This window comes from Sminthopsis crassicaudata, chromosome 6, assembly GCF_048593235.1.
Source record: "Sminthopsis crassicaudata isolate SCR6 chromosome 6, ASM4859323v1, whole genome shotgun sequence".
NCBI lineage: Eukaryota > Metazoa > Chordata > Mammalia > Dasyuromorphia > Dasyuridae > Sminthopsis > Sminthopsis crassicaudata.
The window spans coordinates 204,075,579-204,087,440 of NC_133622.1; the positions used below are offsets into that span (position 1 = coordinate 204,075,579).

General features: G+C 37.2%; 1 protein-coding gene across 3 annotated transcripts in view; it reads right to left on the reverse strand.

Moving 5' to 3' along the window:
- Window positions 1-4,644: 4,644 nt before the first annotated feature.
- Window positions 4,645-11,862, reverse strand: part of ASCL3 (achaete-scute family bHLH transcription factor 3) — a 104,692-nt gene continuing 97,474 nt past the window's right edge. The window contains exons 1-2 of one of the 3 annotated variants that reach the window (XM_074276030.1): window positions 11,121-11,149; window positions 4,645-5,321 (exon numbers count right to left, since the gene is read on the reverse strand). In XM_074276030.1, the coding sequence (XP_074132131.1) occupies window positions 4,764-5,306 (543 nt within the window). In that variant the 5' untranslated portion in view covers window positions 5,307-5,321; window positions 11,121-11,149 and the 3' untranslated portion in view covers window positions 4,645-4,763. Of the gene's footprint in view, window positions 5,322-7,868; window positions 7,971-11,120; window positions 11,150-11,862 lie in introns of those variants that run through there. The other 2 variants (XM_074276029.1, XM_074276031.1) reach the window with 2 other exon arrangements.

Here is an 11,862-nt window from a genome sequence, read left to right on the forward strand (position 1 = left end):
GAGGCGAATCCGCTCCCTGCCCCCCCCCCCCCGTTCCCGCCGTGTCCCCCCCACGCGGGCTCCCCTGAGACAGCGCTCGGAGCCCAGCCCGACGCCCAGCCACGGCTCTGCCCCCTCTCCGTCCGTGCCCAGGGCTCTCCTCTCCTGAGAAAAACTCCGTAACCGGAGGCATGGGGGGGGAGGGGAGGAGGGGGTGTGTGTCTGCAGAGACTTCTCCGAGGGAAAGAGGCGTGTCCCGGGTTAGCCCCGCCCCTTTCCCGAATCTCCTCCCAGGTGGCTCGGTTGTAGGCAGTAAAGTAGCCGGAGCCTGAGTGTGAGCGGCCCGTGAAGGAGCCCGAGTAACCTGAGAGCATTAGAGGCGGCCCGGAGGTGTTCCGCTTAGAGAAAACCCTTCCGAAGTACACTTTTTTTTCTTTTTAAAATTTCATTACTGGCCATTTGCTAACTGGCTTCATTGCCTTGGTTTCCATTTATGATTAAAAAAGAAAATTAATGGTATTTTATTTTTCCAAATACATGCAAAGATAGTTTTCAGCATTCCCCTTTGTAAAAACCTTGTTTTCCTGCAAATTAAGACCACTCTGAGATACCACTACACACCTGTCAGATTGGCTAAGATGACAGGAACAAATAATGAATGTTGGAGGGGATGTGGGAAAACTGGGACACTGATACATTGTTGGTGGAGTTGTGAAAGAATCCAGCCATTCTGGAGAGCAATTTGGAATTATGCCCAAAAAGTTATCAAACTGTGCATACCCTTTGACCCAGCAGCGCTACTACTGGGCTTATATCCCAAAGAAATACTAAAGAGTGGAAAGGGACCTGTGTGTGCCAAAATGTTTGTGGCAGCACTTTTTGTTGTAGCTAGAAACTGGAAAATGAATGGATGTCCATCAGTTGGAGAATGGTTGGGTAAATTGTGGTATATGAAGGTTATGGAATATTATTGCTCTGTAAGAAATGACCAGCAGGAGGAATACAGAGAGGCTTGGAGAGACTTACATCAACTGATGCTGAGTGAAATGAATAGAACCAGAAGATCACTATACACTTCAACAACAATACTGTATGAGGATGTATTCTGATGGAAGTGGAAATCTTCAACATAAAGAAGATCCAACTCACTTCCAGTTGATCAATGATGGACAGAAATAACCATACCCAGAGAAGGAACACTGGGAAGCTAATGTAAATTGTTAGCACTACTGTCTATCTACCCAGGTTACTTATACCTTCGGAAGCTAATACTTAACGTGCAACAAGAAAATGGTATTTACACACATATATTGTATCTAGGTTATATTGTAACACATGTAAAATGTATGGGATTGCCTGTCATCGGGGGGAGGGAGTGGAGGGAGGGAGGGGATAATTTGGAAAAATGAATTAAAAAAAAACCAAAAACTTGTTTTCCAAATTATTCTCCCTCTCCTTCCCAAGACAGTAAGCAATCCAATATAGGTTACACATGGAGAACACAGCTTTAAAAAATCATTTGAAAGGCTGTTAAATGAAAATCCCCACACACCAAATATTTTCACAGTAATAAAGAAGTGGAAAGAAAGTAGATGCCCATCAGTTAGTGGATGGCTAAAAGCACTGTGTGCGTGAATGTGACACTGTAAGAAATGACACATATGATGAATATAGAGAAGCAGCAAAATAGTGCAATGAACAAAATAAGCAGAGCCAGAAAAACAATATGCAAAATGACAACAATGTAAATGGAAAGAACTGCTACAAAATAATCAGTACTGAATACTGCAAAACTACCAAGAACGAGCTTGGTCTCAAAGAAGAAATACCAGAAGACAATTCCTTTTACTCTTTAGAAGAGATGGGAGGTTCACAGGTGTCATATAATGCATGTAGTCAAATTTTTTAAAAAATATATTAATTTTGCAGAATTTTTAAAACAAAAGTTCTTTATTATAAACAATTACTCTCAAATTAAGGAAAAGATACAGGGGAAATCTAGGTAATGTAAAAACAAAAGATCAATAAAATCCATTTAAATTTTTAAAAATAGGCTTTTTTTGATAAAGCTTTTTATTTTCAAAACATAGGCATTTCGACATTCACCCTTGCAAAACCTTGAGTCAATTCTGATGGACAGGGCTCTTTTCAACAAGGTGATTCAGGCCATCTCCAATGGTCTGGTGATTAAGAGAGTCATCTGCACCCAAAGAGAGGACTGTGGGAACTGAATGTGGATCACAACATAGTATTTTCACTTTTTGCTTGCATTTTGTTTTCTCATTTTTTTCTTTTTGATCTTATTTTTCATGTGCAGCATAATTTTGGAAATTGTATAGAAGAATTGCACGTTTTAACATATATTGGATTATTTGCTGTCTAGGGGGAGAGGGTGGGGAGAAGGATGGGAGAAAAAAGTAATTTTACTTATTACTATAAAAAATGTTTTTTTTTTCTGAAAAAAAAAAAAAAACAAAAAAAAAAAAAACATTTTCTTGTATTACTAGTCAGTGGTTGAAAGCTCTTGAGTGATCCATGAGAAAGAAGATGTAATTTCTGCTCTGTTTAGGTAGTTAGGAAAGCAAGACTACTACTTAGGAAATAGCAAATATCATGATCAAAGGTAATTTAGGACTAAATCAGATGGGACAAAATATCTGTGCTAAATGGGTTTAGATGTAACAAATGAACTCAGAAGTCTTCCATGAAAATTATGTCTTGGAGTCCCTTGCTACTCTTCCCATGTTCAGTGTGGGTTACCTGGGGGTAATTAATTATGTAAATCAATGTCTGAGTCCCTACTAGTAGCTCTTTTAATCGACTATTCAAGACACAAATACAATACACTGATTGCAAAGCATAATATAAAACAATGCAAAACAAAACAAAAAACTGAGGAAGAAATAACTGAGCAATGATATAGAATCAGTGGTGTCACTTCATGGTATCATTAAGAAGTGGGGAGAAAGAACCTGTTATGGGAGTCTAGGAGGTTGGTTTTAGATCTCTTGTGTTTATAATCAATCATTTAGAATGTAGCAGGATCTTCTAAATCACTCCAGTTTTATCCATCAAGCCACCTTTTTCTTCTTTGCCAGTTTTTTGGCTTCTCATGATAGGGGTTTATAAAGCTAAAATTCTTGTTTACCACCAAGTAATAAGAACTTTAGACTTAAAAAACTGCCTAATGTAAAAAAAAAAAAAAAAAAAGATAAATTTATTTTAATTAGTGAGTGCAGGGCATTTTTAAAGTATCTGACAATTTTGACCTAACTCTTGAAAACACAAGGTGGGTGCTGCTATACTCTGTAGATTCCATCACTATAATGTCTCCAGCATTTATCCCCTCTTCTCTCTCCCATTGCTATCACCCAGTAGAGGTCCTTGTTACAAAATGCTTGGATTATTATAATGGCTTTTTAACAGTTGCTCTTGCCTTCTTCATTGGCTGAATACTTTTTCTTATGGATAGAAATGATCTGTCCATTCTTAGTCATTTGGGCTCTTCAAATTAATCTGTATTTATTTTTCTGTGTATACATTATATTCCCAGTGAAAATTAATCTCCCTGAAGACAGGGATGACTTTCCATTTTTGTCTTCCCCAGTGTGTAATAGTGTCTTGCACAGCAGAAAACTAATGTTTGTTGAATTGATTTGAAGCTGAAGCCATCCTATCTCTCTAGTTTTATTTCATACCATCTCTCTGTTCCAGCCTCACTGGGCTAATTTCTTTGCCGGGTCTTTATTGCCATTGATTTTTATTTTTGAGGTACTTCCCCTCTTCAATTTCACAAAATTGTTTGTATCAGACTCCCAACAAGGCTTTAAAAGCCCCAACTAAATGTCTTTTTCCCCAAGGAGATTTCTTAGATTCTCTCTGTAAGAACATTTCCTATCTTTCTGAACATCACATAACACCTTATTTTGCACCTTTCTAATGCACTTAGCTTGCATTATTTGCATTATATTAATCAATAGCTATATTATCTTTCTATGGAGAACTTTCAAGAATTTGCCAGTGATTTGCCTGTGGAATTCAGAGGACAGGAACCACATCTTACCCAAACTTTGTATCTCCTTCAGCTCCCAGATCTATGTTCTTACAAAGCAGACTCTTTAAGAAATGAATTAAAATCTCTTCCTTCCACATTAAAAGAAATCTGTGGAAATAATCCAGAAGTTATTAGTGGACAGAGATATATTTAAATTGAGAAATTAGATGTTTGAGAAGCATAAATACATACTGCTGCCTTCCTAGAATTCCAGAAACGAATTTTCAAAGCTTCAAGAAGCTCTTTTCAATTCATCAGCTAATGGCAGTATTCAAGACACATTTTCTTTTTTTTAAATAAGAGATTTTTATTTTTTCAAAAAACATGCAAAAAATTTTTCAGGATTCATCCTTACAAAACCTTGTGTTCCAAATTTTCCTCCCTCCCTGCCTCTTTGCTCCCTTCCCTATAGCAATAATCCAATATAGGTTAAACATGTGCAATTCAAGACACATTTTCAAACATAACTGTACAGAGCCAACCACTACTCAGTGCCAGGTTAGCTCAGAGGTTATGAAGATTGGCTACTAAGAGAATCAAAGACTGGATGACCCCTTATCAAGCATCCTATATAAAGTAGGATTCAGACAGGTGATTGAACTACATGACCTCTAAGATTGTTTCTGATGATAGGATCCTAACAACAAAAGTATAAAGCTCAGTAAGAGATATGGTATGATTCTGTAAACACTGTACCCTTAGGAAATGATTTCTTGAGACTTGGCCCTATTTACACAATTTTAAAAATGGGGTCCATCTGGTGACTGGTAGTTGCCACAATAGCCTGACCTTTCCCAGGCTTCTTCTTGCCTTCCACTTCATCTCTGTAAAGAAGAGACTGCAGGTAGTTAATGTACTTGATGGCCGCTCGGAGGGTTTCAACTTTACTGAGGCGCTTCTCCAGATATTCCTCGGGCAGGTGATGACGGAGCTGGGCATAGCCTTCATTGACACACTTGACTCTCTGTCTCTCCCTTTCATTTCTTTTCCTGATGAATGCTGGACCATAGGAGTATTCACATCTTCCATAAGAGGGATACGGCATCTGAAAAGGGAACGAACAAGAATCTCCAAAGTTTTCCACAATCAGCTGCTCTGTTGCAAAAGGGAGCACTGGCAGGTCTTCAGAGTAAGGAGATGGGGCAGGGGCCTCTGGACAGAGGTGGAAAGTGACAACGGGGTCCAGGTAGAAAGACCGAGTGAGCTGCATGTGGGCAGAGTCACTAAAGCTGGGCAATTTGTCAGTCAGATTATAGTAGTTTTTGTTATCCATTATTTTCTTTGTAACCTGGAAGTACAAACAAATGTATTAATCCATCCAACAACATTTCAAATAAATAACATAATAACAATAAGCCAAATTACAGTTACAGATCTTCTAGCTCTAGACCTGGGTTCTTTCCACCACACTATGTTCCATCTTCTGTCACCCAAAAGAGTTATCTTTTTTTTTTTTTTAATTTTTAATTAATGTTATAATTATAACATTTTTTTGACAGTATATATGCATTTTTTTTTTACATTATCCCTTGCACTCACTTCTATTCTGAATTTTCCCTCCTTCCCTCTACCCCCTCCCCTAGATGGTAGGCAATCCCATACATGTTAAATGTGTTATAGTATATCCTAGATACAATATATGTGTGCAGAACCAAATTTCTTGTTGCATAGGAAGAATTGATCCAGAAGGTTATTTTTACCTTCTGGGGAAGAAAACCAAAAATGCAAACAGTTTACACTCATCTCCCAGTATTCCTTCTCTGGGTGTAGCTAATTCCGTCCATTAATTGGAACTGGATTAGAGCTTCTCTTTGTTGAAGATATTCATTTCCATCAGAATACATCCTCATACAGTATCGTTATTGAAGTGTACAACGATTTCCTGGTTCTGCTCATTTCACTCAGCATCAGTTCATGCAAGTCTCTTCAATCAAGAGTTATCTTCTTAAGGTGTTTCTGTTATATGGGCTATTCAATATTGCTTCTTATCATTTTGAAAACTAGCCGGTGTATGACATTGTCAGAGAAATAAAGTAATTAAAAACCATGCAAAATCCATAAGGATAGTGGGATTGGTGTCATTCTGATAGGAGAAAAATTAATTCAAACTGATAAATTAGAAGGTATTCTAAAATACCACAGGACTTTTCAAATGCTGATTTACAAAAATGCTTCTTATATACAACTTGACATCCAAGCTGTTGGATAAACTGAAGTACTTCTATCTATATTTAGCTCTCTCGTTGATAACAAAGGGACAAATGTCCTGTCTCAGAGTGTGATTTGACATGTCATTTCTTTCTGCATGAGTATGTCATCACCAGATTACTCTATTTTGCCATGACTTTTCTTCCAGCATACAAAATTTTGGAGTTGGAAGCAGCTTTAAAGTGAATCCCTTAGTGAATGTGAACTAAATATGTTCACTACATTCTCTCAGGTTCAGCTTCCAGAACCCACTATCTCCTGAAGCTGCCTGTTCCACTCATCATTTTAATTGGAGGGAAATTTCTCCTTACATCAAATCTAAATTTGTCCAAAGGTTGGAAACCACTGAGAATTGGTTTTGAACTGGTGATTTCATCAGTGTTATTTTTCATCTGTAATTTAAATCTGTGCTTGTCAAAGACCAACTTGGGGCCCAGGTCCTCTTGACTCCAAAGCAGGTGTTTTATCCACCACACCAAGTTATATCCTTGTTCTATATTGTTCTAAAAAGCTCAGGTATTTCTTTCATACATACTACTATCCAGCTTTATCTTCCCTATGTAAGCTTTCTTATGCAACTCAATTGTTGCTGCACTAGAATCACTTCTCTGCCAAGAGCATTCCATGGGAAAATGTTTTCTCCAATGAATAAATGAAGCATCCAAAAAAAAAAAACCCTTTGGTGGGCTGTCAAACCTTTGATCCAGCAGTACCTCTACCAGATTTATATCCCAGAGGGATCACGAGAGGGAAAAAGACCCACAAGTGCAAGAATGTTTTTGGCAGCCCTTTTTGTAGTATCAAGAAACTGGAAAGTGAGTGGATATCCATCAGCTGGAGAATGGCTAAATAAGTTATGGCATGTGAATGTAATGGAATATTATTGCTCTCTAAGAAACAATCAGCAGCTGGGGAGACTTACATGAACTGATGCTAAATGAAATGAGTAGAACTGAAAACGTTGTACAGAGCAATAAGATTATATGATCATCAGCTGTGATGGATCTTTTCAACAATGAAGCTGATTCAAGGTAATTCCAATAGACTTGGGATAGAAAGTGCCTTGGAACACAAGGTTTTGCAAGGGTGAATATTAACAACTATCTTTGCATGTATTTTGAAAAAAATCTATTATTTTAAAAAAATTGAAAAATGTCCCTTTCCACATCCATAGAGAGAACTATAGAGACTGGATCACAGCATATTATTTTTACTTCTTCTTGTTGTTTGCTTGCTTGCTTGTTTTTCTTCCTTTCTTGTTTTTTTTTCCCCTTTTGATCTGATTTTTTTTTTTGGGTGTATAGCATTTCAACTATGGAAATATGTTTAGAAAAATTGCTATATTGGATTGGTTACTGTCTTGGAAAAGGGGAAGGAAGGAGAGAGGGAGAAAAATTTGGAATACAATGTTTTGCAAAGATGAATGTTGGCATGTATTAAGAATAAAATACTATTAAAAATTTTTAAGAGAGTACATTTGGTGTAAGAGTTCACTAAATATCAAATAAGCTATTGAATATTGGTGCAGTAGCATATAGGGCCATTAAGATGATATCTTAAAAGACATTTGACAAAGATTAGGTAAGGTAATAAAAAGCAAAGAAAGCAGAGCCAGAACTGGACTTACCTTAATTATATGAAATGAGAAAAATGTATTTTTTTAAACCAGTCCTGCCTGCGACTTTGTATAGCACACTTCTCCACAGCTGCAGATGAGCCCTTTTTCTGCAATTGAGTCTTAGAAAGTTATTTTAGGAACTGAAGGTTTTGCAACTTAGTCACACATTTAGTGTGTCAAAAACTGAGACTTGAACCCAGGACTTCTTGATTCTGAGGTTATCTATCTATTGATTGCACTATGCTGTCTCTTAAAAACTAGAGAAATACAAAGAGAATGAAAATGACTCAAAAAAGATTAACTATACTTGTGTGGTTAATTGGTTTTTCTGTTTAAAGTTAGGTACACGATAAATAATTTTTAAAAGATCGTTAGCAAAATCATGCACTTTGTTAGGAAAAGTGGAATGAAAAACAACACAGATATGTCCGTGTGAATATATAGAAGAAACTTTCAGGAGGAAAGGATCAGTTTCCAGTCAGTTTTTAAAGTTCTTGACAATCCAGTATCTGAACAGGAAAGCTGAGAGAGGGTTGTGTTCAGGTTTTACAAGGTGACCCCCACCCCCTATCCCTGGAATGCACTCCCTCCCCTCCAAGAATCCCTAACTGCTTTCAAGGCTCAGGTGGAAAGCCACTAACTCCAGAAGAGAGTTTGTATTTACTTTGTATATATTTCAAATTTTTGAAGGCAGCATAGCATGGTGCAGTGAGCCAGCCTGAGGAAGATTTGGATTTAAGTTCTGACTAGCTGGCTGACTCTAGGCAAGTGGCTTAGGTTCTCTGTTCTAAGCAGCTGTCAACTTTTATAAGTTGCTGAGCAGTTGCAAAGATATGCTGGGGGGGAAAGAGATTCCTACCCCATAAAATCACAAATCTACATGAAATAAACAAATACTCACAGTTTGTATTTATTTATCTGTGTATTTCCTAAAGCTCCTTGAAGGAGAGGACTGTTTCATTTTTATCTTTTTATGCTGGTGCCTAGCATAGTATCTGACACATTGTAGGTCCTTAATTCGTGTTTGCAGAAAAAAATTAATCACTACAATTCAAGTTGGAGAAATTGTGCTCCAGTTCCTCTGAAAATGCTTAATTAAACTATACTCTATATGGTTTCTTAAATGGGGGCAGGTTACAGATAAAGAAGCTGTAAAAGAAAAAGAAAAGGGAAGACCAGTCAGAAATCAAGGAGCAATTCAATGGATACACCTTGATTTGCCTGCCAGGCATGCTGGAGACTGAGGATGCAAAGATAAAATGGAATAAATCCTGCTCTCCAGAATCTGATTGGTACTGTTGGGATAAGACATTTAGGTTAAAAAAAAAAAAAAAAAAAGCCTTTGAGGAGTGAGGAGCATTACTAACAAGGGATCAGGGAAGGCTTCCTGTGGGAGGTGGGAGATGTACTGGGATTGAGCCTGGAAGGAAGCTAAAGGATGCCATAAGGTGAATCTGGGGGGAACTGGAGAAGGACCGCCAACTTGGCAGAGCAGCAAGGTGACCAGTTTGGCAGGAACACTAAGGAAAGGATAAAGGGGAAGGAAGGAGAAAGGCTGGAAGGTAAACAGAAACTTAAAAGTATGCAAATGCTGGGAAAAGGCTCTTCTTAATCCCACAGGTGATTTCATCATACACAAGCCCAGGTAAAGCACAACACAACACTGAAGGTCAGGAAATTAAACAGGACAAAGAACTTAAAGGACAGAACAAGCAAAGAACCTCTTACTATGCTCTCCTTATCTCCAAAGAAACAACTTTACCTGTAGAAGACTAAAAACAAGTCATAGAGGAAAAAAGGGAGATGGGAAGGAGGGGGGCCCAAAACAAGGGAGGGTTTCCCAATTAAGGAATCAGAAAACTGCCAAGACAGACGTTCTGGATAAAGAGCTCCTACTTGCATGGAACTTTAGAAAGGTCTATAAAGTGCCATTTCACACATGGAGAAACCATGTCTCAAGAGAAGTAAATAGGATAATTAGTCACTATATAAGGAGTCTTCACATTAGAAAAGGATTCAGTTCTATATTGAGAGTTCAAAGTTATCTCAGAGTTCTTGTAGTTCAGCATCCACATCTTACAGATGAGGAAATTGAGGCTCAGAGTTTGAGGGACTTGCCCCAAAGTCATGCAGGTGGAAGACAACTCCGGCAATGTCAATAGGTTTCATGCACACTCTTTGAGCAGAAAAAGAAATGGCTATAATTATTCCTGAAAAGACTTTTCTGATGAATTCTGAGTTGTGGAAATCAACCAGAAAGCTAGGTTAAGAATTCTGACCTGTGCCCCAAACCAAAGACTACTGGAGTGAAAACTAAAAAAAACAAAACAAAAAACAAAAAAAATTAACTCAACCCAAATATCCATGCTAATTATGATTTAATCTGGGAAAAGAGCTTTACCCTTATATTAGACTAATAAAATTATTTTTTAAAATTTGACCCAGATGAAATCAGTGTGAAAAAAAAAATTGACTGTTAAGATAGAACAATTCTTTGACAAATAACTCAAAAAGGAACTGGGAGAAATTCAAGTGACATGAAAATAAGTTATTTAAAATATTTTAAAGAAAAAAACAAAACCTCAGGCATTGTCAAACACCCACTGGGCTGCTCCTGACAATTGGATATTTACTACAGTAATTCACATTCTACCTATTTAACTGCATTCTCCTTAATTATAAGTATCTAGCAATAATATACAAAGAGAGAGAATTGCAGAATAATTAATTGTAGCAGGAAATAAGAATCAGAAACAATTATCAATGGAAAAGTTTGGGCAAAAATCAATTATCCTGCTTGGCTAGTGCTCTGAGCTAAGACTCGGGCTTCTGAGTTTCACACACATAAATAAGAAGATCTCAGGCAAGTTTGTCAGTCTATTTATAAAAGAGACTGAGAATGGGCTATTTCTTTCTTTCCTAGGAGAGTTATGAGGATTAATAAGTGAGTATAAAAACTCAAAAAGATTTCTTGCTGTAACCTAAATAATTAAAATGTATACAATTTAGCAGAGAAACAAATGCTCCAATATTTCAGAAGTTCTCATGATTATAGCAAATTTGGGAGCTTTCAGTGGAATCAATTCCAGCCTTAGCAAATGGGTAAAATTCAATCTTGTAATAATCATTAAAACTTAAAGCCATCATGGTATTAGGACCTGAGAGAAAATTCAAGTTGATGTCCATTTTGCCCAGGAGTTCTTTTTGAACTAAGTTCTCTTAATACTGATACTATTAGATAGATCTTTGAAGAGCTCTTACCTGAGTTTTGTGGTCAAAATGCTGTCTGTTCAGCCAAGTCGGACCTGTCAGATTTATAAACTACTGGTGACAATATGCAAAGTAGCTTATGGTTAAACAGACCTGTACAGGTCTTGTTTAGCTTTTTTCCACCCACTATGCAGATATGACAACAAATAGTATGACTAAAAATAAAGGTTCGCTTGAAAAAACACTGGATTTCCATCTCAAACAATGCCAGTCACTACAATCAAGTTATTCTTCAGAATTAAATATTTTTCAGAAGCACAATCCCCTTATACTTATTTTAAAATTTGAATTTAAAGAAAAAATTCTTTTAAGCGTTATGAAAGGTAATCCTACAACTTCAGAGCAGAAAGGATCCTTAGTTATTTAATCCAAACCCCTCCTTTTATAGAAGAGGAAAACAGAGGCCTAAAAAGGTTAAATGATTTAAATTATATTGATAGGAATAGAACCTAGCTCTTTGGATTCCTAGTTAAATCCTAGGTTCCTTTCCCAAAACTTGGAAATGATTAATCCAAAAGCAACTTTTCCACAGCCTGAGGCTGAAAAGATGAGCTGAGTGGTCATTTCCCAAAATGCATAGGGCAAAAGACATAAGAAAATTAAGACTTGAAGGTTTGTGCGGAACCAGGTGGTCAGGAGAACACAGATAAGAACTGGAGGAGCCAGGACAACTGTTGGGTCTCTTGAGAGACGGCAAGAGCACTTAAAAGCTGGGGTACAGAGGATATGCCAG